General features: G+C 46.1%; 1 protein-coding gene across 4 annotated transcripts in view; it reads left to right on the top strand.

Moving 5' to 3' along the window:
• Nucleotides 1-21,930, top strand: part of PAK5 (p21 (RAC1) activated kinase 5) — a 97,583-nt gene that overhangs the window by 68,220 nt on the left and 7,433 nt on the right. For 3 of the 4 annotated variants that reach the window (XM_037405708.1, XM_037405707.1, XM_037405706.1), the window contains 6 exons: nt 5,028-5,819; nt 11,536-12,027; nt 13,815-13,948; nt 15,986-16,112; nt 19,084-19,209; nt 21,233-21,367. In XM_037405708.1, the coding sequence (XP_037261605.1) occupies nt 5,028-5,819; nt 11,536-12,027; nt 13,815-13,948; nt 15,986-16,112; nt 19,084-19,209; nt 21,233-21,367 (1,806 nt within the window). Of the gene's footprint in view, nt 1-5,027; nt 5,820-11,535; nt 12,028-13,814; nt 13,949-15,985; nt 16,113-19,083; nt 21,180-21,232; nt 21,368-21,930 lie in introns of those variants that run through there. The other variant, XM_037405709.1, reaches the window with a different exon arrangement.

The following is a 21,930-nucleotide window of genomic DNA, read 5'->3' as shown; positions in this document are numbered from 1 at the left end:
TTTTTCTCCCTGGCAGCATATTTACTTGTCCGAGTAAAGTCTGCCATTGGAGACCACAGATGGGTCTTTCTCTGTCATCTCCCGTTTTCCCCTTTGAGCCTGGTCCTTGTGTCAGCCCTCAAGATGGTAACTCAGACTTAAAATTTAGCCTCAAAAGCAAGGGAAGGGAGTCCACCTCATGCTGGCCCTGGGCTGCTGGATTTGCTGCATGCTTGAACCCATCTCCAGAAGTTTTGAGTGTCTCCAGCTATTTTGAGGTCTTCCAAGGACTGTGCTTGGTCTGAGATCTTACAGAGTCTTCTCCTGGTGAGAATGCATATAAAATGCAGACATCTGACTTGCCTTACACCCTTGGCTGCAGCTACAGAACTCTGTTACTTATGGGGAAGGCCAGAGTTTTCCTTCTGACATGATGACAAGGATCATTTTTTCTCCTCAAGGTAGTGCTGTTCACATTTGCTTATGCTGAGGAGTAAAATGTGGTGTCGTGAGCACAAGCTTCACATACTTCGAGTGTCTTGCAACAGCAGATACATTACTGACGTGTCCATCACTTACATTTAGATTACTTTGACCAGCTGTGCTTCATGCACTTTTTCTTAAGAAAAAAATTGATTTTTAGATATGCATAGGCTGTGCTTTTAGTTTAAGTATAATGCAAATGAGGGGAGAAGCTAGCTAGAGGCAAAATCAGAGTTTAGATAGGCTGTTTATAAAGGTGACATTTCCTTAAAAGACCTTTTCTTTTATTTCACCCTGCACATCACAGAGATTTTAAATCCTCATCAACTTCTGAAAACACAACTCCGGGAGGACAAAGGATGATATATTCTTAACGAGTGTGTAGAGTATAGCAGTTTTAAAGACAATAAATGCAAGGTCGTATTAGGGCAAAACAGTTAATTACCCACTTCATTATTGTCAAGGTTAATACAGTATTTGAGCGCGGAAGCTGTTTTTCATCTCCTTTTGGAAACAAGGCAAGACAGCACTTCTCACAGACAGATCCATTATAGCTTATCACCGGAGGACAGACTGCTACAGAAACACCATGAAGGATGTCTACTGTCACCAGGCTCCAGAGCAAACGCCAAACCTGTCCAGAGAGCAATGGAAATGAAATGAGAGCTACAGCTTCAAAGTGCTGTGCTTTAATTCACGGAGATTGCGCCCCATTGATTTTAATGTATGACGGTAATGGTAGCATAAAATTCACCGGCACTCCTTCATCAATTGTAACATTGATCCCTCCTAAACTGCACAGTGTGCTGAAAAGCGTCCTTTAATAAACGTGGGGTATCAACTACAGCAAATGGCAGCTTTCTGTGGTGAACCCAGTGAAAGCTGCACCCGCCATGGGGCTTGATCTCTGTTTTTCATGCATGCCAGGGTGTTGTACAGGTTTCCATTACCTGATCGCAACGATCAGAAACCAAGCCCTCATAAATCTTCGCCCACCAACCTTTGCGAATAACGCTTTGTTTTTAGCTATCTACCTGCAGTAACTTTGAAAATTCCTTAAGCTTAAAAATTCAGAGACCAGTAAGTGGTTGAAAAAATACTGTGAAAAAAAATATGTAGAGAGAATATGCATAAAAATAGAATTCTCTCATTATATGGAAACATAATTATTTTTTTTAATTTTTTTTAAGTTTATAAAGGCTTTAAAATTACAAAAAACAGTCTAGTTCCTATGAAACTAATTACCAGGATAACCGTGTTTATATCACTTTTGATATTGCCTTTTTCTGTTAGATTTTCTTTCAAGGTTTTTTTTTTTTGCTTTTGAAGTTAGAGCTAGAATTTCCCATCTTTTGTGATTCCTGCCATTGTATTTCAGTCCCAGGAGGTCTTCCCTCTGCTCGCAGATGCAGCACACAGCCTGGTGAATGCAGTAACCGGAGTTTGCATTTCCAAACTGAGACCCCAACATCAGCAGTTCGGTCTTTCCACTGAAGTCGTACCGTTGAACCTGGGTAGTTCTGGCTGTGGCACTAACATTAGGCTTTCAGGTTTGGGAATTTGGGTGACGGTTATGGCATTTCTCAATCTCTGGCTACTTTCTGCAAAAACTTCGCGGGAAAGCTGCAGGTGCTGGTGAGCCCCCAGCACACGCTTTCTCTGTAGTATGATTTCAGGGCAGGTTAACATGGCACAACATATGTTTTATTCTTTATAGCATCATCTTTGATTTTTGTTTTTTAATTTTTGATACTCTTGTGGAATGATACCTGGTTTGGGATATTAATTTGTTTTTTAAGCCTAGTAAATTGTTTTGCCCACTACAGAGGCACCCATTGTGTTTCAGATTTGCGTATAAACATCTTAAGTTCTATCCAAATAGCAAAACACTTGGCAATATAGCATATTTCACAGGGTCTCAGTGAAACACTTCCTAAATTATCCCTTCTAGGGACACTGCTGTTCTTTTACTAGAAATGATACTAGATGTTTCCCTGGAAAAAATCAAGCTTGTATAGGCTGTCTGATTTAGCCAAAGGGGCATCTCACCAAGATGTATGTCCTTTCACGTAAGGGAAGTGCTAAATTTAAAAACAAGTCAAAGGAAATAGAAATGTTGTTGTTGTTGTTAGTAATAATTATCATAATTGATAATTTGATGAATTGATAAAGCACTGACTATTCTGTAGAAAACGTGCCTCTGGAATAGCTAAGTTTTATCCTTCCTTTGCGCTGGCCCTTTTAATTTACTCACAGAGTGGAGCCTGAAGCGAATAGGAATTTCTGCCATCAGTCCTGCAAGTCAGTGTTTGCCAGTGGTTGTCCTCAAAGTGCTGGGAGAAAAGGGTTTTAGTTCTTAATCCCCTGAACTTCATCAGTCGGGATGAGACAAGACTGAGGTCCCAGAGCTAAACAAGGCTGCTTCATCAGACTGGGGCTTTGGTGGCAAATGTTTTTTTTTGGAAAATCGGTTTCCTACAAGATCATTTTACTATTAGTGCTTCTTTTTAAATCCTCACAATGGAAAAGGTGGCTCCCGAGCATGCACCTGTCTGCAGAAAATCCCTACATTCTGCAGGGTTTTGTCACCAGTGAATTCCCTAGCGCACAAAGCCTCAGCAGCATTCTTCTAAGCCTGTTTTCTGAAGCTATCTAAAAATCCTGCTTCCAGAGAGCATCTGCTTGGAGGAGCAGAAGGGAAACTCTCTGTAGCTGAAGAGGCTGCTCGGCTCCCAGGAGCTCCCTCTGGCTTCGAGGTGCTTTTGCAGAGACACAACGCAGGTTGCTCCAGGAAACCTCTCCTTGGTGAAGGCCAGTCCCGTGCAGAGCGTCACGTTGGCGTTTTACTCCTCGGCACGCATTTGCACAGGGGAAGTGAGGTGCCAGTTGGGTATTTCAATCTTGTTTTCAATTACAAACATTTCATTGTCGAGTGTTGCTGGTTTATTATGTGATAATTAAATATGAATGATCATGCAGTCATCCTGCCAAAGAGGCTGTAGCTGAGTGAAACCAATTTCTCTCATCTTGCTGAATGGCTTCGGAGGCAGAAGGAGTGATCCATTTGCTGTGCCTTATTTTTGCTGTCCTATTGTTTCAGTATCACCAGCTTCAAAATAGCAAACTAGGCAAGTAATTACAGACATAAATCAAAGCAGGGATCAGCGTGAGGTCAGGACTGCTTTGCTTATAACCCAGCTTTTCTCAGCTGCCTTTTGTTGAATATCAGAGAAGTATGTTGCTGTTAATGTGAAAAAAAAAAAAAAGTTATTTTATTAGTGATGAAATGCATGTTTTGGCAAAGTTTGAGCTGTGGCGTGCTTTCAAGCAGGGGTTGAGCAGCCTCACCAGGCATGGTGCAGAGCCCCCTCTGTCAGCAGAGGGACGTCTCCTTGAGGTGACCACGGGGACTCTGTTTAAAAATTCATCAAGTCAAATAAGATACAGCCGTAGATACTCAGCCAAAGTGAATCAGCAAAGCAAATGTTTTTTGAGTAGAGCTGTGCTGATTTATGGCCCTGGCCCTTAATCTGTGCATCTTATTCTTGCGGGGTGTTTATAAACGTGAAGCGGCGCTCAACGGGAGCCAACTGCTGACAAATGGATGTGACCGTGTGTTACAGTCTTCAGATGGTACTAGCTAAAAATAATCGAATCTTTCTTGAAGGAGAGCTGTAACCAAGCGCAGTTCACCTCCCAAGCTACCAGGAGCACCACAGAAAGGAGTAGGAGTGGGCAGGGGGTTGTGGGCAGTCTGGGAGTAAGTTCATGGCTGTGGTGCTCCTGCACACTTACCCTCCATGGCTGGGGGATCTGTAGAGGACTTTGCAATATTAGGACACAGACAGGGCCACCACTGCTACCACCACATGGCATCCACGATGCGGGTGTCCCAAAGCCATGGTTGTGCACAGGGGTTTGCTGGATGCCATGTGTTGTGAGAAAAAGGTGTAGTTAAGTATTTTTCCCTCTTCCCCAAGTGTCTCTTATCCTAAGTTAACCAAGAGGCAATCCCTGGTGGTAATTTTGCTTCCCAGGAACATACAGCTTTGTAGAAAAACCAGAACCCAGCGCATATTAACCTATACGTGACTTTCCATTCCAACAGTTTGTTAAAATAACATGTAGATGTGACCACTGAATGATTTTCGTTTGGCTTATCCATACCCTGCAAATCAGATTCAGCCCACAAGTTTTGCTTGGTGTGGGCAGCTGAATAGTATCAAATAAAAACTAAGTAGTGGCTTTAAACATCTCTGCCTTTGGCTTCTGAACACCCACCTCTTAAACCGGGCTTTTTAACAGTGTCTTTACATGCCACACGTCAGCTTACGATGTATGCCAAATTTAACCCCTCTTTCTTCATTCATTTCTGCATGTCCTATTGTAAGTAGTTACGGAGGTATTTTTTTTTTAGCAATGGATTATTCTGAGGTAAATGACTGAAGAACATAACATATCGCCACAGGTATTTCTGGGTGAATCGGTATTTCGTTTCAGTGGGGTTTCTTTGTCAGATATTAAATGAAAACCAGTATTTAATCAAAACAATTTTTTATTCCTAGACTATTGTTAGAGGAAATAAGCCTCGAAAGGATACTTCGATCAATGGCCTGCTGGAAGAGTTTGACAATATCTCAGTGACACGATCCAATTCCCTGCGGAAGGAAAGTCCTCCCACCCACCACCAAGGAAACGCAAACCATGTGCCGAGACACCAGGAGGAAAATGGTTATATCACGTATTCCCAGTACTCCAGCGAGTCAGACACTACAACGGACTATGTCGTGGAAAAATACCGAGACAAGACTCTTTACGGGGAAGAGCTGGACAGGTACTACAAAGGGAGTTACGCTGCCAAGCAGAACGGGCACATGATGAAGGTGGCTTCGCGGGATGTGTATTATTCTGAAGTGACGCCCCTGCAGTCAGACCTTTCCAGGTTCCTCCCAGATTATCACGCACACCTGGAAACAAAGCCCAAACCGCTGGAATATGGTGGCCTAAAGCTGGAGTATCAGCGGATCCCCAGCGGATCCTCCCTGGACTATAGAGATCCCTTTCCTTACACCCCGTCCCGAGCATCGGTGCAGAGCGAATGCCCCAAGGAGAGGCTGGAGTACAGCGACTGGGGACACGGCCTGGGCAGGGATGACTACGACAAGCGGCCGAAGTCATCCTACGTGGACCCAGCGAGCCCTCAGCCAGCGATGAGGCAGAGGTCCAGGTCAGGCTCCGGTCTGCAGGAGCCGGCCATGCCCTACGGAGCAAGCGCGTTTAAAGCACACCAGCAAGGACATTCCTACAGCTCTTACACCTACCCCCGCCTGTCTGAAACTGCAGCAGGCATCCCCAAGGTAACGTGACATCCCTGGTGACAGTGACCTCTCCAGAAGGGGGTTGCAAAATATTAAGCATGTGCAAAAAATTAAGGGCAAGGAGCCATGCTTGGGTATGCAGTGCCGAACGCGGCTAGTAATGACCCCAGGAGCTGCACGGCTGCTGTTGGAGGGCGTGAAAACTCACCTGCTTTAACCTGGGTATCTGAAAATGGATGTCAGGGATCAGTGGGTTTAAGATATTTATTGAAAGACAGGTTTGGAGATGCCCAGCGTCCAGGAGTTTTGCTTGGGCTTCCCAGTAACCTTAAGACCTTTGGCAGCTTTTGTAGCATTAGGAGTTCATACGCCTGTGCAGATCTCAGCAGGAGGTGGGATGCTGGTCTGGTTTGTATATCAGATGCTTTCATATTTGAGCTGTTACCGTGCAAGGCTGAAACCTCTGTGTTTTAGTATTTATGCTGTATTTATTTATATTAGGAGATTCATTAACCCTTTGCTGCTAATGAGAGTAAGGGTTTACCCCACTCTGTTTTTAAGCAATGAAGTTAAATCAAAGCAGCTTATCTCACCCAAGAAATTTTAAATGTAGTTTTTTTTAAAAAAAAAGTTATGGTGCAAAAAAGCATTTCAAACATGTCATCTACAGGCATCTCCTCTGCACAAATTTGTGTCCTGCTCTGCCTTTTCTAAGTCACATGAGGAATACTGTCCATATAAGCTGTCCTTTCTTGCAGTAGTTTGCTGTAACTGTTTGTTCAGTTAAGAGAACAGTGCTTTTCTCACGTGTCTAGGCACATAGCTATAATGATGATCTGCTTAAACAGCTAATATTCTGCAAGAGATGGTTTTTTCTTTGGTGTAGCTTGCATTGAACATTACTGAGCTCCCCTAGCAACGGGCACCAGGCTGGTAGCTCATTTTTCCAGGGCTGAAGCAGTCTTGGGTTGCTGTGACTTACCAAATCTGCTGAGGTAGGTAGCTTGTTAGGTGGTGAGATCCACTCTGCTGTTTAATGATGATCTGAACGGTGCGTTTTCTTCACTGACTCTGTGCACTAAGAACATGGTCCTGTCCAGTTGCAGACCCAGAAGTCCAGCTCTCTGCAAATCCGTGATATCCCTATGCCGGAGGCACACCTCTGTCTTGCTTGCTCAGGTTGTGGCTGCTTTGCTGGTCCTGGGGTGCAGAATGAATAATCAGTGTCCTGCGGTAAAGGCAGAGCAATGCATTTTTATTCCATATTGCGATAAAGCACGGAGCTGGGCTTTGGAAGTTGAGGATAAGCTGCAGGGGGGATAGAAAAGTTACCAGGTCTCTTTGTGTGCCTTTCCTGAGCTCAGGGTGTGGCGGGAGGGATGTGTTGGGGTAGTCAACTCTGTGCCAGAGTGTGGCATTAAATAGGGATTCTGGAAGTTTTGAGGAAAGTGTGGGATGGGCTATCTGCCATTTCCTTCATTGAAAACAATCACAGAGTTTAGAAAGGAGAAGGACAAATCCAGTAATTAATAGACCTCTTGTGCCTGGTCTTGCCAGTTGTACAGCATTCAATAGGGTAGAAGACAGAGGTTTACAGGACTTGACGCACTCCAGACACTTTGAAAAATATCCCATTAAAATGCAGTAACAACTTTTATTAAAAAAAAATATCTGTTTCCATGCAAGACTCATTGTGAACTGTTCATCTCCTGAGTGCATCAAAACACTCCTACAGCCTTGGTGTATTGAAACTTGATGATTCACTGTTAAGTGCAGCAGTTTCAATTCCCAAACTGGTCCACAGCTTCTAGAAGTGAATAGCAGCTTCTTGTCTTGGATGATTGCTGAAGAGTCTTCTTTTCAAGGAGGCATTAGTAAGATAATGGTTCATCAAATGGGCTTACTAAATGAGAATCAGGTCTCAAATCAGATATTTTACAAATGAGATTGGCTTTAAAGTATAGTTAAAAGGGGGGGAAAGCAAGCAGTGAGAAAGTCTGCAGGCACAAATGCGTAGCTTCAAAATGCGCTTAACAAAGATGTTCATTTTGGCTTGTAAATGTGAAGAGCAGACTTCAGTGTTATTTGCAGGTGATAGATGCCAGGTAAATCAAATGCCTGCCCTGTTCCGTCATCAGTGATTTCAGAGGCATTACATCAGAAGACTTCCACGGTGCTGGGCTTGGGCACTGCACGCGGTGGGACCGTGGAGGTGTAGGGAGCCAGAGGCTCAGATCTGGTTCGCTCCAGTCCCACCCCCACGTTACCCACCTGGTCTCCTACTCCTGCAGACTAACTCCAGTAACGCTTGCATGGGGTCACACGTCTGCCGTGTTACCCTCATGACACAGAGATTATGTCCCGCTTTGTTCAGTGGGGTCTTCTCAGTGCTGTCACACAACATCAGACTCGTCCTGCCAGGTCTGCTTATCTTTGGACACTCTGTACTGCATGTTTTGGTTTTGCCCTCCTCTTCGTGGCAGGCAGCCCTCTCCGCTTTTTGCACCAGATCCTGTTATTTCAAAGCTCCTTTTCCTGTCATCTATTGGTAGCAGCTCTCCGTGACCCACTCCTGTCCCTCCTCCAAGGGTCCGTGATTGCTGCTCTCTGCTTTGCTGCCCTGTACTGCTGTAACGTAGCAGAGGTCTCTCTCTAATCGGGCCGCTGCTCAGCACCACCATTTTCCTGCTGCCTGTTTTGCAGACATTCTGCGCCAGGAGGACTTTTCCAGCCCAGTGAAGACAGACCCCCAAGCCTTTACTGTCACAAACCTTCTCCTTTTTCCCCTGTTTTCTCATTCACGTGCCAGTAGCTTTCTGCGAGCGCTGCCTGTCAACTCTGCGCGTGGATCAGGGAGTCTCGGAGATTTCCACAGCAAAGCACCGGAGGGTGACCTTTCCCCTTGCAGTCTCTGTGATGTACGGACCATCCCTTCCACACCTTTGACTTCAGCAAACGGAAACCCAATTGAACAGAAGTCCATTTCATGTTCCCTGAAAGGTGACGCCGTCTCACCAAGGGCCTGCGGCTCCTCTGGGAGGGTATGGGCTCCGGCTGCAGGCTGTGGCTGCCACCTCTGCCGCAGTCCCGCTGCGCTGTGTGTGGGGCCACCCGCTCGGCTGCAAGGCTGGCCAAGCAGCCTGCCCTGCGGGGAGTGCACCCCTTACAAACAGGCAGGCGTTTCCTCCGCGTGCGCTACACGACTGGCATTGCTGTCGTCACAGAGGAAACTGAAATGAGTTTAAACAGTGCTACATCCACCTTTTAACAACCAAAAGACCCGGCTGTCGATGTGGCCGCGTGTGGATGCTAGTAATGCCGTGAACGGGTGAAGCAGCCCAGCCAGCCGCAGCAGGGTATCACCTTGCACTGCAGCGCTGTGATGGATGTCGTGTCAGAGCTTCAGCTGCTCCTTTGACCTGATCTTGAATGAGCGCAGGGCTGGTTTCTTCTTCCCTTTGTAGTAGTTAAAGAATTTCCTTTCAGTAGGTAACTGCGTTCAGTAGCAGAAACAGAATTACTGGCGGAATAAAGCGTGTTCGATTTTACCGTGATGTGAAGCACTGCGTCAGGACACAGCCTTGGAGAAGAGGCTTAGCTGATTTACTCACTGTAGCTCCCGATTCTTTGCAAGGTTTCGTGGGGTTCAGGATGTGAATGGGTTTACGTTGTACTGCAATGCTAACCTCAAAGAGGTTTCAAGCATTCTTAGCAAGCACACTGAATCCCTGAGCTTTCATTTTAAAATTTCTCTGCGGAATTTACTTTTGCCAATGTGTTAAGCTTAGGACATGCTCAGAAATGCCAGGCATGGGTGAAGGCTCAAATAACGCATTAGTGTGGATTTGTCCAGCTTGAATTTGTAGACAAGGCTTTCCCCATCTCAATACTTAAAAGAAAACGGTGGATTTGCGGCCAAAGCGATAATTTATCTGTCCCTGCATACATAGGACAAGGCTAGACTGAGTTTTCCCTCCACCAAACCATCTGAGCAGTTTTCCATGTTAATTATTTTGGCAGATGTCATGTCCTTTATGAAGTTCATGATATCTCTGACCCTCTTCTATTTTATGGCTAGCGCTGTCTGATAGAGTAAATGAAATCATGGCTGTAGTCATGCGGATGTTTTGCTTTAACAAAACCAGCATCCTAGGAGGTGGCTGTACAACACCGGTACATGCTCGCTGGATGCTCCATGTGGCTGGTAGCTGTCAGCGTGAGAGTCTCAGACGGCAGCAGACTCCAGCTTCACGTTTCTGAAGGAAATCTGAGCAGCCCCTCTGGAGGGGCATTCCCTCTTCCCTGCTAAACCTCACGCGGAATAAAAACACAGGCATGCCCAGCTCACACATGAGGTAGGAAAGCGCTGATACAGTATTGCACTCGCAGGCTTTTCTCCCCACACCGAGGCGACTCCAGCTAGAAACTCCTCCTCGCTGTGCAGCAGCCTACAGTGATAAATTGATGCTGCGGCAGATTTTTTTTTTTTTTTTTTTTTTTGCAGTCAGCATAAAATGGTCAAATGATGTTCCACCGCAGAATTCAATTTCACAGTTCAGTTGGGTCCTTGATTACACTGCCAAATTCAGATTAATGTGCATTTAACTAACATGGATCAGGGACTCCTGGCTGGCAGCCAGCAGTAATAGTAGCAACTCTGAGCTGTGTAGAGTTTGCTGCTCTGTCCACCCCTGTGCACTGCCACAGAAATTGATTGATTAAATGAACTCGTTGCCATAATTATTTGTAATTGTGCTACATCATGAGCCTGTGTTGAACCACCCCCCTGCCCTGAGAAGCTCCACACGTCGTCAGGAGTCACGTATGTTGTAATCATAAATGTGGAGATGCTCCTTTCCAGGGGAAAAAAGTATTTTTGTTTTGGGTGGGTTTTGTGTCTTACGTATTTATTATTTTTTATAATAGAAGCAAACTGTTATGTTTGCAAATGTGAAATATTCATTTGCTTTCAGTGTAAGAAGCTTAGAACAGCTTGGAAAATAAAGAAAGGAACCTGCAAATGAACAAGGCTTCCCATTGGGATAATTTCCTCTGCAATTGTCTCTGATTTCAGATGAAAATTAGCAGTTTTGTGACACTGCAGTTAAGTAGTGTGTCATTCTGGAAAATGATTTAAGAATTGGTAAATTGAATTAGGCTCCTCGTCATACTCAAGTATGCAGTCACTCAAACAGCAGCTGGTAGCAGGGCAAGGCAGGAGATGACTGGGATTTCAGGGTACCACCACCATGAAGATGCTGGGTCATCCCTGAACTGCTGGAGAAAAGCATAAGAAAAGAGTAAGGGCTGAGAGTCAAAACCCAGGAACTGGGATTTGAAAAGAAAGACTCAAATTGGATTTTTCCAAAGGGCTGCTGGTTGTAAAAGGGATGAATTCTTGGAGGAAGTGGCCCAGAGAGCCTGCAGGGCACTGCAAATAACACATTTTGGAGCATACGCTTTCATTAAACAGCGATTATTGTATCTACAAACAGGTACCTGTACAGAGAAATGGACCTGAGATGTGCAAAAGACGTCACGGTCTTTCCTGGCCTCATTTTAGTGTTGATCAGGCCACAGCAACCAAATGCTCAAAAAAATCTCTTTTCAGATACAGGGCAGCAGCGCCATGTTCAGAAGAATGGGTACGTGCAGGCCCAGGGACCTCCGAGGGTGCTGAAAACAAACCGGGTGGATGGGCAGCGAGAAAGCTGTCTGTGCACCCCTGTTCACTCATCTGTTTTTTGGGTTGCAGGTGGATTATGATCGAGCACAGCTGGTTGTCAGCCCACCGCTCTCTGGATCAGACACCTACCCCAGGGGCCCTGTGAAGCTACCTCAAAGTCAGAGCAAAGTCAGCTATTCAAGCAGCAGCTACCAGTACCCTCTGGTCTACCACAAAGCGTCCCACTATCACCAGCCGTCTCTCCAGCCCAGCTCTCCCTACATTTCCACCGCCTCCTACCCCAGCTCTCCAAGTATCACGTCAAGTGCTTATCCTCCACCCAGCTGGGGATCCTCCTCGGACCAGCAGCCCTCCAGGGTGTCCCATGAACAGTTCAGAGCTGCCCTGCAGCTTGTGGTCAGCCCTGGTGACCCCCGGGAGTACTTGGACAACTTCATCAAGATCGGGGAGGGCTCTACGGGGATTGTCTGCATCGCCACCGAGAAGCACACAGGGAAGCAAGTCGCCGTGAAGAAGATGGATCTCAGGAAACAGCAGAGAAGGGAGCTGCTTTTTAATGAGGTACGTTGTTTTGGGTGGTAGCTTCAGCAGGAGACGTGGGCCAAATGGCAACCTAAAGAGCCAAATCAATATTTTTCTAAAAGAGGCGGTGAGTCCCACACACATCTACGCTGCGTAGGTATTACGTAACAAGAGCAGTTTCGAATGAGGTACGTCTCCCGGCTTCAAACCTGTAAGGCACTGGGAAGTCACAATAAGCAGCTAAGAAATCGTATCAGCTGGTCCCTGCGGCTGTCAGGTTGTAAAGCCCAGCTGCCTTTATCTGACCATTTGCTGGTATAGTTCTTTCTTCTGAGATGAAGGGTCAAAAATAACCAGACTATTCAAGAAACTTGAATATGAAACTATATGAATCATCATATTCTATATATATGCTTGTATATATATGTCTATAAATGTATATACATATATACACGTGTATATATGTCCATACATGCTTTCTGTTCCTCCCTTCTTCCTCTCCTAAACATGAGCGGTCCCTTTGCTTTCTTGTCTTGATGGTCACTAATCAAGGAGCTGACAGTCCCTTTTTCATGGAACCATCTGTGTTAATTCCCGCATCTCCCTTCCTGAGTGGCAGCAGCCAGCTGCTTATGGTAGATTGTTTTCCTCATGTATATTATTTTAAATTTAAGAAGACTGGTTTTCATTTGCCGGTTTTTCACCCAGTTTGGTGCTGAGACTTCCTTCTGCAACTCAAAGAGTTTCACCTTTTTTACTCCTTACTCGCTTAAATAAGTTAGTGGTACGTGTTTGGGACCACTTGTGAATATGCTAACCAGCACCAAAACCACTGCAGGTTCCGAGCGAAACCTTTTGGGAGAACTAACCTTTTGATTCTGTCATTTGCTTCCTGTGTTTTAACTATAAGAGGATCTTTCCTCAGCACATGACAGACTAGTTTCTTTAGAACCTTTAAAAACTTTGCATTTTTTAGTTTAAATATTAGCTTCTAACAAACTTGGCACACAATTCTCCTTTGCACAGTCTGTACTGTATTGGGTATTTTGGCTTTGTTTTGCCCGTGCCGGATTACTGCACTGGATTGGATTGTGGTGGCTCTAACTGGGCATCTCTTGAGTGGTAGCATCTTGAAGCAGGTCCTGCGTGCTGTGCAGAACCAAGCTGCTTCCCTGACACGCTCCGGTCACTCGTGTCTGAAAATTTGTTTTCAGCGATGCTGAAGTTCCTCTGTCCGTAGTGCCGCCTTCACTGGCTGGTGCTTTCTCTCCTGATTGCCTTTCTGACACCCCTCAGTACCATGCTGTCATGTAGCCTTGGCTGGGCTGCTGTTACTGCGGTCCCAATTCTGCACAGTCTCTTTTAGATGTGGGATTTGAGTTGTCACGAATAACCCCTGTATTACCAGCATTCACTTGAAATTCTGTGCAAAGTACTGTTTGGTATGTGATGAAGATGACTTTGATGGGTTGAGCGATGGATCAGGTCAAAAGAAAAAAAAATCTCTGTTGCACTGAAAGCAACTGGCAATAAAAAGCAATGAAATAAACGGTCCTGTTCCTGCAGTCTGAAAAGAACCCAATTATCTACCACTTACACTTCAGCAACTGAAGATTCTTCCTTCTTCCTAATGTATTTACAATGACTGTTATTTTTATGTAAATATATTGATTTTGTTTATGTGTTGGCGTAAGGATTAGGGAGGATGTGATTCATAGCAGAACCTTTACTAAGCACAAAGAGAAATGTACAATGAAAAAGAAGGTCAGAACAAGTGTCAGATAATGCTTGTAGCAATTCACGTATCATCTTTTTCTTCCTCACAGGTTGTAATCATGAGAGATTACCATCATGAAAACGTGGTTGACATGTACAACAGTTACCTTGTTGGTGACGAGCTGTGGGTTGTGATGGAGTTTCTGGAGGGCGGCGCTTTGACAGATATCGTGACTCACACAAGGTGGGTTGGCTGTGCCGCGCTGGCCACCAGCTGCGTGAAGCCCTCAGCGGGAGGGAGGTGCCGCGGCTGTCCTTTGTGGGTGCCTCCGCACCTCACCTCCTGCTGAGGGAAGCTGGGTACCGCCTGGCTCTGTATGTGAGTGTGTATCTGTATATTTATTGCGTAATACAAATATTATTTGTATATACATACACAATACATATATACAAACATAAAGGTACATACATACATGGAAAAATATATATACACATAAATACTTGTGTGTGCATAGCTATATATGCCTCTGTGTGTGTATGTATATCTATTTACACACATACTGTAGCACGCTCACTTTACCAGCATAAATAAGTGGCTCATGCAGATGAATTCCTGTTGGTACCAATATTTTTTAAATGGACAGGAAAGAAGGATCTGAAACAGCTTGCTGGTAGATGGGGATTTGCTAGCACTTTAGGAGGTAATTTAGCAGCCACACGACTTTTATGCATTACTTCCTAGCACGGCAAAAAAAAATATCTTTTCCCTATTTGATGATCTGTATTGGTTTTGCTGTCATAATTACATCAGTTCTGAGGGTGATTTCTCTCCATACTCATAACCCATGTAACCACACTGTCGGAAGCGTTAACTGCAAACCAAGCCTAAAACATAATGGGAAAGCATTTTTCTATCAGAATATTTGTGCTTACGGTAGAGCTTGTTCGCATATTTCGGGTAACGTTGTACCTTTAAAGAAGGCAATTTGCCAGCACAAAAGCTGTAGTGTATAGAACTGGTCATCCTTGTCTGAGTGGACACATTAGGTTTTACAGCCCTCTTTACATCTGCCTTTCACTCACCTTTTCCTCATAAAGGCACGATAAAATGAGATAGGAAAGAGGGATCCTTTATTTCATTTTTTCCCTTTGAAAAAAAAAATCAAAATTTCCACACCAAACCAGTGGGAGAGTATTTAGGTGAGCAATAAGAAAAGCAAGGAATAATCAGTTAGAAAATTTGTCTTCTCTCATGGTTTAACGATGCTCTTAGCTCCTATCAAAAGCAGAGTTGTAACACAGGTATTTTATTTTTTAGTGTTGCCTTAGCTGATGTGCTGAAATAAATCACTGTATTGCAAGTCATTTATTAACTACTGCTCCCCAAAACATTAAGAGCTCTATCTTAGATATTTCTGACAGGAGTTTAATGGCAAACAGATGTTCCCAGTACACCACTTCTTGAGAGCTGTCATCTATTTTTTAACTCAAAATAGTCTTTCCTTAATCTTCTGAGTTTTTGTGGGTTTTGGTTTGGGTTTTTTTTTATATTGCATGACCTTCTCTCAAAGATTTTGCTAGAATACTGCAAATGGTACACAAAGTTAAAGCAGAAATCTTCACGGGTCTTTTTCTGGCCATGTAGTAGAGACGCTGGAGACACCCAGTGATGGGGCAGCAGTACCAGGGTGCACAACCCATCCCGGCCGTCGCTGTTGTGCTGTGGCTGGTGGCTTCTTCCAGAGGGGTTTTGCAAGTGTGCGCAGAAATGAGGACTCCTGCTGGTTTGGTTTTTTGGTTTTGTTGTTTTTTTTTTCTACTGAAGTACCCTGAATATTTTTATAGAAGGCATAAAAGCAGATAAACACTCTGGAAGAGCTACACCCAGGGCCTGATGTTTTGTCTGCACAGTTAAGGGTGTGTTTTCTCATATTTATTCCATGCTTGTTTCCATCCCAGTAGTGATTTGCCCTCCTTGGCAGGCAGTGAGTTTACTGTAAATAAGGCATTTCTGTTATTTCCCAGAGGGAAGCAGTCTCTGTACATCACGTAGTGCACTCTGCTTTTTCAGTGCTGCAGGGACACTTACCCAGACCTCGTTGCAGAGTTGTTCCTTATCCCTCATTTCCCCTTTTTTGACAGAAATAGGACCAGAGTTGCCCCACAGAGTTCCTGCCTGGCTGTATACTGGTGTGAAGGGGGACTGGTGCCTCTTCGCTCCAGCTCCCCTTTTCCACAGTCTTTGTTAATGCTCAACTGTTTTTCCACCTTGTTGTTTCAGAATGAACGAGGAGCAGATAGCGACCGTCTGCCTGTCCGTCCTGAGAGCCCTGTCCTACCTGCACAACCAAGGCGTCATCCACCGCGACATCAAAAGCGACTCCATCCTTCTCACGAGCGACGGGAGGGTGAGCACCCACTGTTTTGCCTGTTGTCTCTTGGGGTGGCATGAAAATAGTTGTACACATTCATAGTGATACTAACTTAAAAAAAATAAGCCAGGCATGTGAAACCAAGGGCTGTGACCTGTGAATAACTTGTTAGAGAGCTGAATCAGAAAAACACAGGCCTGGCCTGCCTGGTAATTGACATCTGCGCTGCATGCAGAGTCCCTGGGGGGGATCGGAGCCATCAGAAGGCAGTGGCAGGAGAAACTGTGCCACGCGGGTGATGTTTAGGTGACAGGAGACCTTCCTTTACGCTGCGCCACTCCTGCTCCCATGCGCCTCAGAAAAAAACTTTCTTTTTTCTATATTTAATACATCCTTTAGTTAGCAAGTTAGCAAGCTTCTATACACTTGCTCTGTTTTCTCAAGCTAGTTAGGAGGCTAACATCAATCTATGTGAACAGGAATACTCAGCATTACTGCTGAAACACTTCCTTGATGGTGAGAGTAGCTTTTACCATAGGCACACTTACAAGATGCTTGATAATGCCTGCCCCGCACTTCCATTTACTTGGATGGGATGCTGCTGTCAATGAGTTGGTCTCGTTTTGTGTTGTTAGTGAGTGGGAAGAGAAGGAGACAAAATGCTGCAGATGACGTGCTTAAAGTCTGCACGCAAAAAAATACTACTTCAGCAGTGTTTGGTCCCTAAGAAATTACTTCCTTACAAGGAGAAAAGTGGTTTGGGCATACAGAGCTGTACAACTTGAGGCACCTAAAACCTGGGCACCCAAGGGCTTAGGTGGAGGGAGGCAAATCATTCTCAAATAGAAGATCCTAATTTCGGCTTGAATTAGGCACTACGTTGCATCTCACCTTGTGGCCCCCTTGGGACAGTTTAATGGTAACTAATGTGCTTCTGGCCAGTGAGTCCCGTAAGCAGGGCGATAAGGATTGCTCCACCAGTGTTACACACCTGTCTAAAGCACGACTTAGCAGGCTAGACAGAGCCAGGAGCACCCAGTCGGTCTGGAACCAAACCCGGATCTTCAGCAGGTAAAACTCTTGGCTTCCCAGGCCCGGTCCGATTCCCTAATCAAAGGCTCGCCTTCATGACTTGATTCCCGCTTCAGCAAGGGAGAGGGATTTTCTTCCTGCAGCAGTCACAGGCTGCTCCTGTTAGTCCTGCTGGGGGGAGAAAATACCACACGTGTAGGAGTTTTTCAGTTGCGATTTCAATCCATGTTGCTGAAATAGCATCTGATCTGCTCCCGGGATCTGCATACAGTGCCTCATTATGCTCATTACTCCAGTACTTATTATCTGCATTGCAGATTTCTTCATGGCTGTGTTGTGCAATTATCTTTTTTTGAGAAAAATTGTCTTCTTTTATGTACTTGAATGAGCAATAGATATGCAAAACCTCTTGTGCTCCTACAAAAGAAAATTGGGCTCTGCTTCCAAAATACGTATTATTTCTTTGATTCTTCATCCTGTAAACTGAAAAATAGATTTATCATGGAGAACTGGGCTATTATTGGCTTTGTTTTAGAAATACCAACAATCACTTTGTAATTCTGTTAAAAATAATACCATTAGTTTTAAAAAAAGTGATGTCTGTACTGAATCCAAAAGAAAAATCAGTGTCGATAATTAAATGGTGGTCTGCACAACCCGGGGGTTTATGCAGTTTCCCGCTTCGGTTGTCCTGGGACTGTTTGGGCTCCCTTCCTATCCCCAGGGGCCGAGTACGTCAGTGGATACGTGGCACATGGACCTTGGCCATGGGTCATGGCTGCACCGTGTGGTGTATAGCTGGGGGTGATGGGGGTTAGGCTGATGTCCTGGAAAACCCTTATAATAGCTTCTCGGCCTCCAAATAAATACTTGGGGGAGGGAGAAAAAACAGACTTTAGGTTTAAGGAACAAACTGTTTGTGGAAGGGGGTGATGCCACCAGCACTCAGCCCAGCCTGTTTTGATTGGGAGTTCGCGGAGTTTTCACCTTGGCATTGTACAGCAACGGGGAGGGGGAGGTGATAATTTTCCATAATTTTCGTTGTAAAAAAACCCCTGGTATAGAAGTATGAGCAGGCACATGATGCAGCAAGAGCTGCTCTCTGGAGTGCTTGTGTATCCCATTATTTCTATTTCAGGTCACTGCCACAGCTACTCAAGGACAGTACCGCTTTAATTCCCGAGTTCCCAAGCAAAGGGAGCAGGTCTCCTTATCTCTTACAGCCATTTTGGAAGAGCCTTTGGAAGTACCCTTGCCTGCCTTCCCCAAATTAGCTCCCCTGCTACATAAAGACGGCAGTTCCTTTAGTGACTGTCAGCAGTGTGAGGTCCTAGTCTTGAAAAACCATTGGCAGGGGGCTCGCTTTCTATGAGTGTTAGATCACGCTCGCTGTGGTAAAAGAAAACGACATGAATGCAACTTGGTTTATCTGTTTTCTGGCGAACTCACAGATCATGTACCTGATAGAAATAATAGGAGTGGTGTATCACTTGAAGTACGTATATTACTGGATATCACTGTACATACATAGACTGTAAATGTGGGGTGTGTATATATATATATATATGCAATAATAGATTCATTATAAAACGCTGTTACTTCAGAATGTTTTGCTTTCCTTCTATTTTTCTAAATATTATAAGCTATTTATCACCTCCGCATCTTCTGCTGCTGGAGAGGCAATGAGCTATGACAGGAGATCTTAATAACGAGCACCGCTGCTGCTCTTCCCTGCTCCTTTCCCTCGCCTTCATTTCAGCGAGCTGCACCTTCCCCAGGCTGCGGTGCTGTCTCCAGCCACGCTTCCAGAGCTGTGCTGCTGTCCCGTCCCAGGCCAACGCTGCCACTCAGCCCTGTCCCCCCCCGCTGCAGCTGCAGACCGGTGTCCCAGAGGAGTTTGCTTTGTTAGTCAAGAGGGGCTTTCTCTTTTTTCTTTTTTTTTTTTTTTTTTTTACTTTTTATTTCCCCCCCCCAGATAAAATTGTCCGACTTTGGATTCTGTGCCCAAGTGTCCAAGGAGGTCCCCAGGAGGAAGTCGCTCGTTGGGACGCCGTACTGGATGGCACCAGAGGTGATATCCCGCCTGCCCTACGGCACCGAGGTGAGTCCGGCGCAGCTCCGCACGTCCGTGTGGGCCCCGAGCGGCTGTTTTCCCTCCGTGTGCTGCCTTGGTTGGCCCCACTAAGCCCTGTCAGACCCGTGCAGTTCAAACGCATTTACGCAGATACGCTGAATAGCAGCGGTCGTGTTTGCCCCAGAGTGCCACATCTGCCTTGTTTTAAAGCATTTCTCCGAGATGAAGTCATTAAATAATAGCGCACTAAATGTAATGTCTTTACATATTTTAGTTTAGGGTGCCTGTATGAAAGGAAACGGCATCATTTCACATCGTGAAAGACCATTTGATGATCTTTAATATCAAACCTGCAAGCTGGAGCCACAGTTACAGGTGCCTACACCTGCATATGCCAAACCAGCAGCTCAGTCGCGTGCCCGTACGGCACAGCCAGGTCCCGCTGGTATTTGCACAGACCTGCAGGCAGAGATCCGCTCTGCTTCCATCCCCTTCCTCCAGAGGCTGCCAGCAAAGGCACAAGGGTCCCAAACACAGGAGCTGGCTGGGTGGGTTGGGTTGCCACCCTCTGTTGTAGCGTTTGTCTCCACATCAGCTCATTCCTTGCAGTCATTGCTCTCATTAGTTGAGACACGGGGGGGGGGGGAAGCCTGTCTGCGAGAACTATTTTAAGCACTGCCAAATGGTCTGAAAAAAGCAATTTGCATGTTTTTATTGGAACCCTTCAGATGAGACCAGCAAGGAGGGGACCTGGCTACTCTGCCGTGCCGTACCCCGTCCGTTAGGAAGCCCTGAGTCACGGCACTTCACCGCTGCCAGCCTGGGAAGAGCGATCCCCTCTCCCGCGCTCAGCTGTGACAGTGACTCATGCCTCCCCTGCCAGAGACACGGCTGCATTTTCTCCGCTGCGTGGTGAGGGGACTCAGCTGCTGCTTGGTAGTGCCTGTAGTAACAGCTGCAGAGCGCGAACCTCCAAGACAAATATATATAGATATATATTTACATGCAGATATACATAGAGAGATATATATATGCACACATACATATATATACCACACACGCAGAGAAGGGGGAATGAGATGGGAGACGCTGAGTCTTCAGACGGCGCTGCAGGGACCGATCTGGTGCAAGCAGGGGAGCGTGGGCCCGAGGGTGAGAGCACCCTGCAGGCACTGATGCTCACCCGGGACATGTGGCATTGTACAAGGCTGTTCAGGGATAATAACATCAGCTATTATTAGCCCATTAATTACACTGAAGGGATTATAAAGTAGCTGAACTTAACGACTAATTTAGGCTTCCCTACCAGAAGGGAAAGAAGAAAAAAAGAGCTTTAAGCTGAAGGATAGCGTTGGCAAAAGAGCAAAAGCCGCCTGAACAGGCCTTGACTGTATTTGGGCTGGCAAATGACAGGAATTACAGTTGTCAGAGGCTGGGGATTCTGGAGCAGCTCTGCAGCAGGCCGGGACTGAGGGGGGGGGGGGAAAAGGTGTGGGTTTTTTTTTTTCAGTTGTAGCTGAATCACTTTCCAAAGGAATTACATTGAGGTGTTACCTGTGCTCCCTGGAAATGGGCCTGGGTGTAGTAAGTGCTTGTGTGTTTGCCTTGGGGTCTCAAAAGGAGTTCCTGCAGTCTTTAAGGTTGGCACAGCAGCTGCATCATACTCTCCTCTCCCGTGAGCTGCACCTTTCTGCAGCATCGCAGAGCCATCCTGGGGTAAATAGCCAGTGGGTGCAAATCAGTGCAGCACAGGAGGGTGCAGCCAGCCTCTCAAAGGAGCATGCCTTAGCAGTGCTTCCATGGGCATCACCTAAACCAGTTGCAGACCTGCGTTTGTAAGTTGTTGCTAGTTTATTTCGTCAGTGCACTTACTGCTCAGAAGGAAATAATTGTTGTTGGCTGGTTAAAAAAAGGAAGATTTACAGAGATGTCTCACCAGACCGTTGGCTTAGACTGGCCGCAGACAGCAGGTACAACAGCGTGAGCCAGCTCAGCGGTTTGCCCCTCGCGGCGCTGCCGGTGGTGTTTCTGCACAGGCTGTGTTTTGCAGGTGGATATCTGGTCCCTGGGCATCATGGTGATAGAGATGATAGACGGGGAGCCTCCCTACTTCAACGAGCCGCCGCTGCAGGCCATGCGCCGAATCCGGGACAACTTGCCACCCCGCGTGAAGGACATGCACAAGGTCAGACTTTCCATAGTTGATGAGGGTCTTGCACGTGCAAATGTTTAGTAACAACCCCATAGCCACACGCATCCATGCCCCACAGATAAATGCATTTTTAAGGTACCACCTGTGGGTCCCACATAGGTGTGGGGAGGATCCAAGGCCAAAGCCACCAGCGAGCCGCAGCCTTTTTGTGCCCAGCCCTGGCTTTGCTCCTGAAGGGAGCTGGGCAGAGCCTCGTGCTCCCTCCGCTTCCCACCCTGCCCGAGGGCCCGAGCAAACTGGCACACGGGCCCTGCTGCCAGTGGGCTGGTTCACCCACGCCCAGTGCCAGAGTGTTTGGGTGACCCCCGTTTTGGGTGAGCCTCTGCACGCCGGACCCGAGCCCTCAGCATCTGATAGTGCTTTTCTCACCCGCCGCATGCAGAGCTGGGGAGCGTGTGCTGTTCTGCACCCCGCCGATGCCCAAATGGCACATAGAAGACACGCAGCCCTTCAGCTCAGTACCTCCGTTGCCGTAGGAAAGCTCGGTGTGTCCCTTGTCTTCCCAAGAAAAGCAGCGTGCACAGACCCAGCGTAGG

The sequence above is a fragment of the Falco rusticolus genome, chromosome 12 (assembly GCF_015220075.1).
Source record: "Falco rusticolus isolate bFalRus1 chromosome 12, bFalRus1.pri, whole genome shotgun sequence".
NCBI classification, from domain to species: Eukaryota; Metazoa; Chordata; class Aves; order Falconiformes; family Falconidae; genus Falco; species Falco rusticolus.
This window is presented reverse-complemented; position numbering and strand designations above follow the sequence as displayed.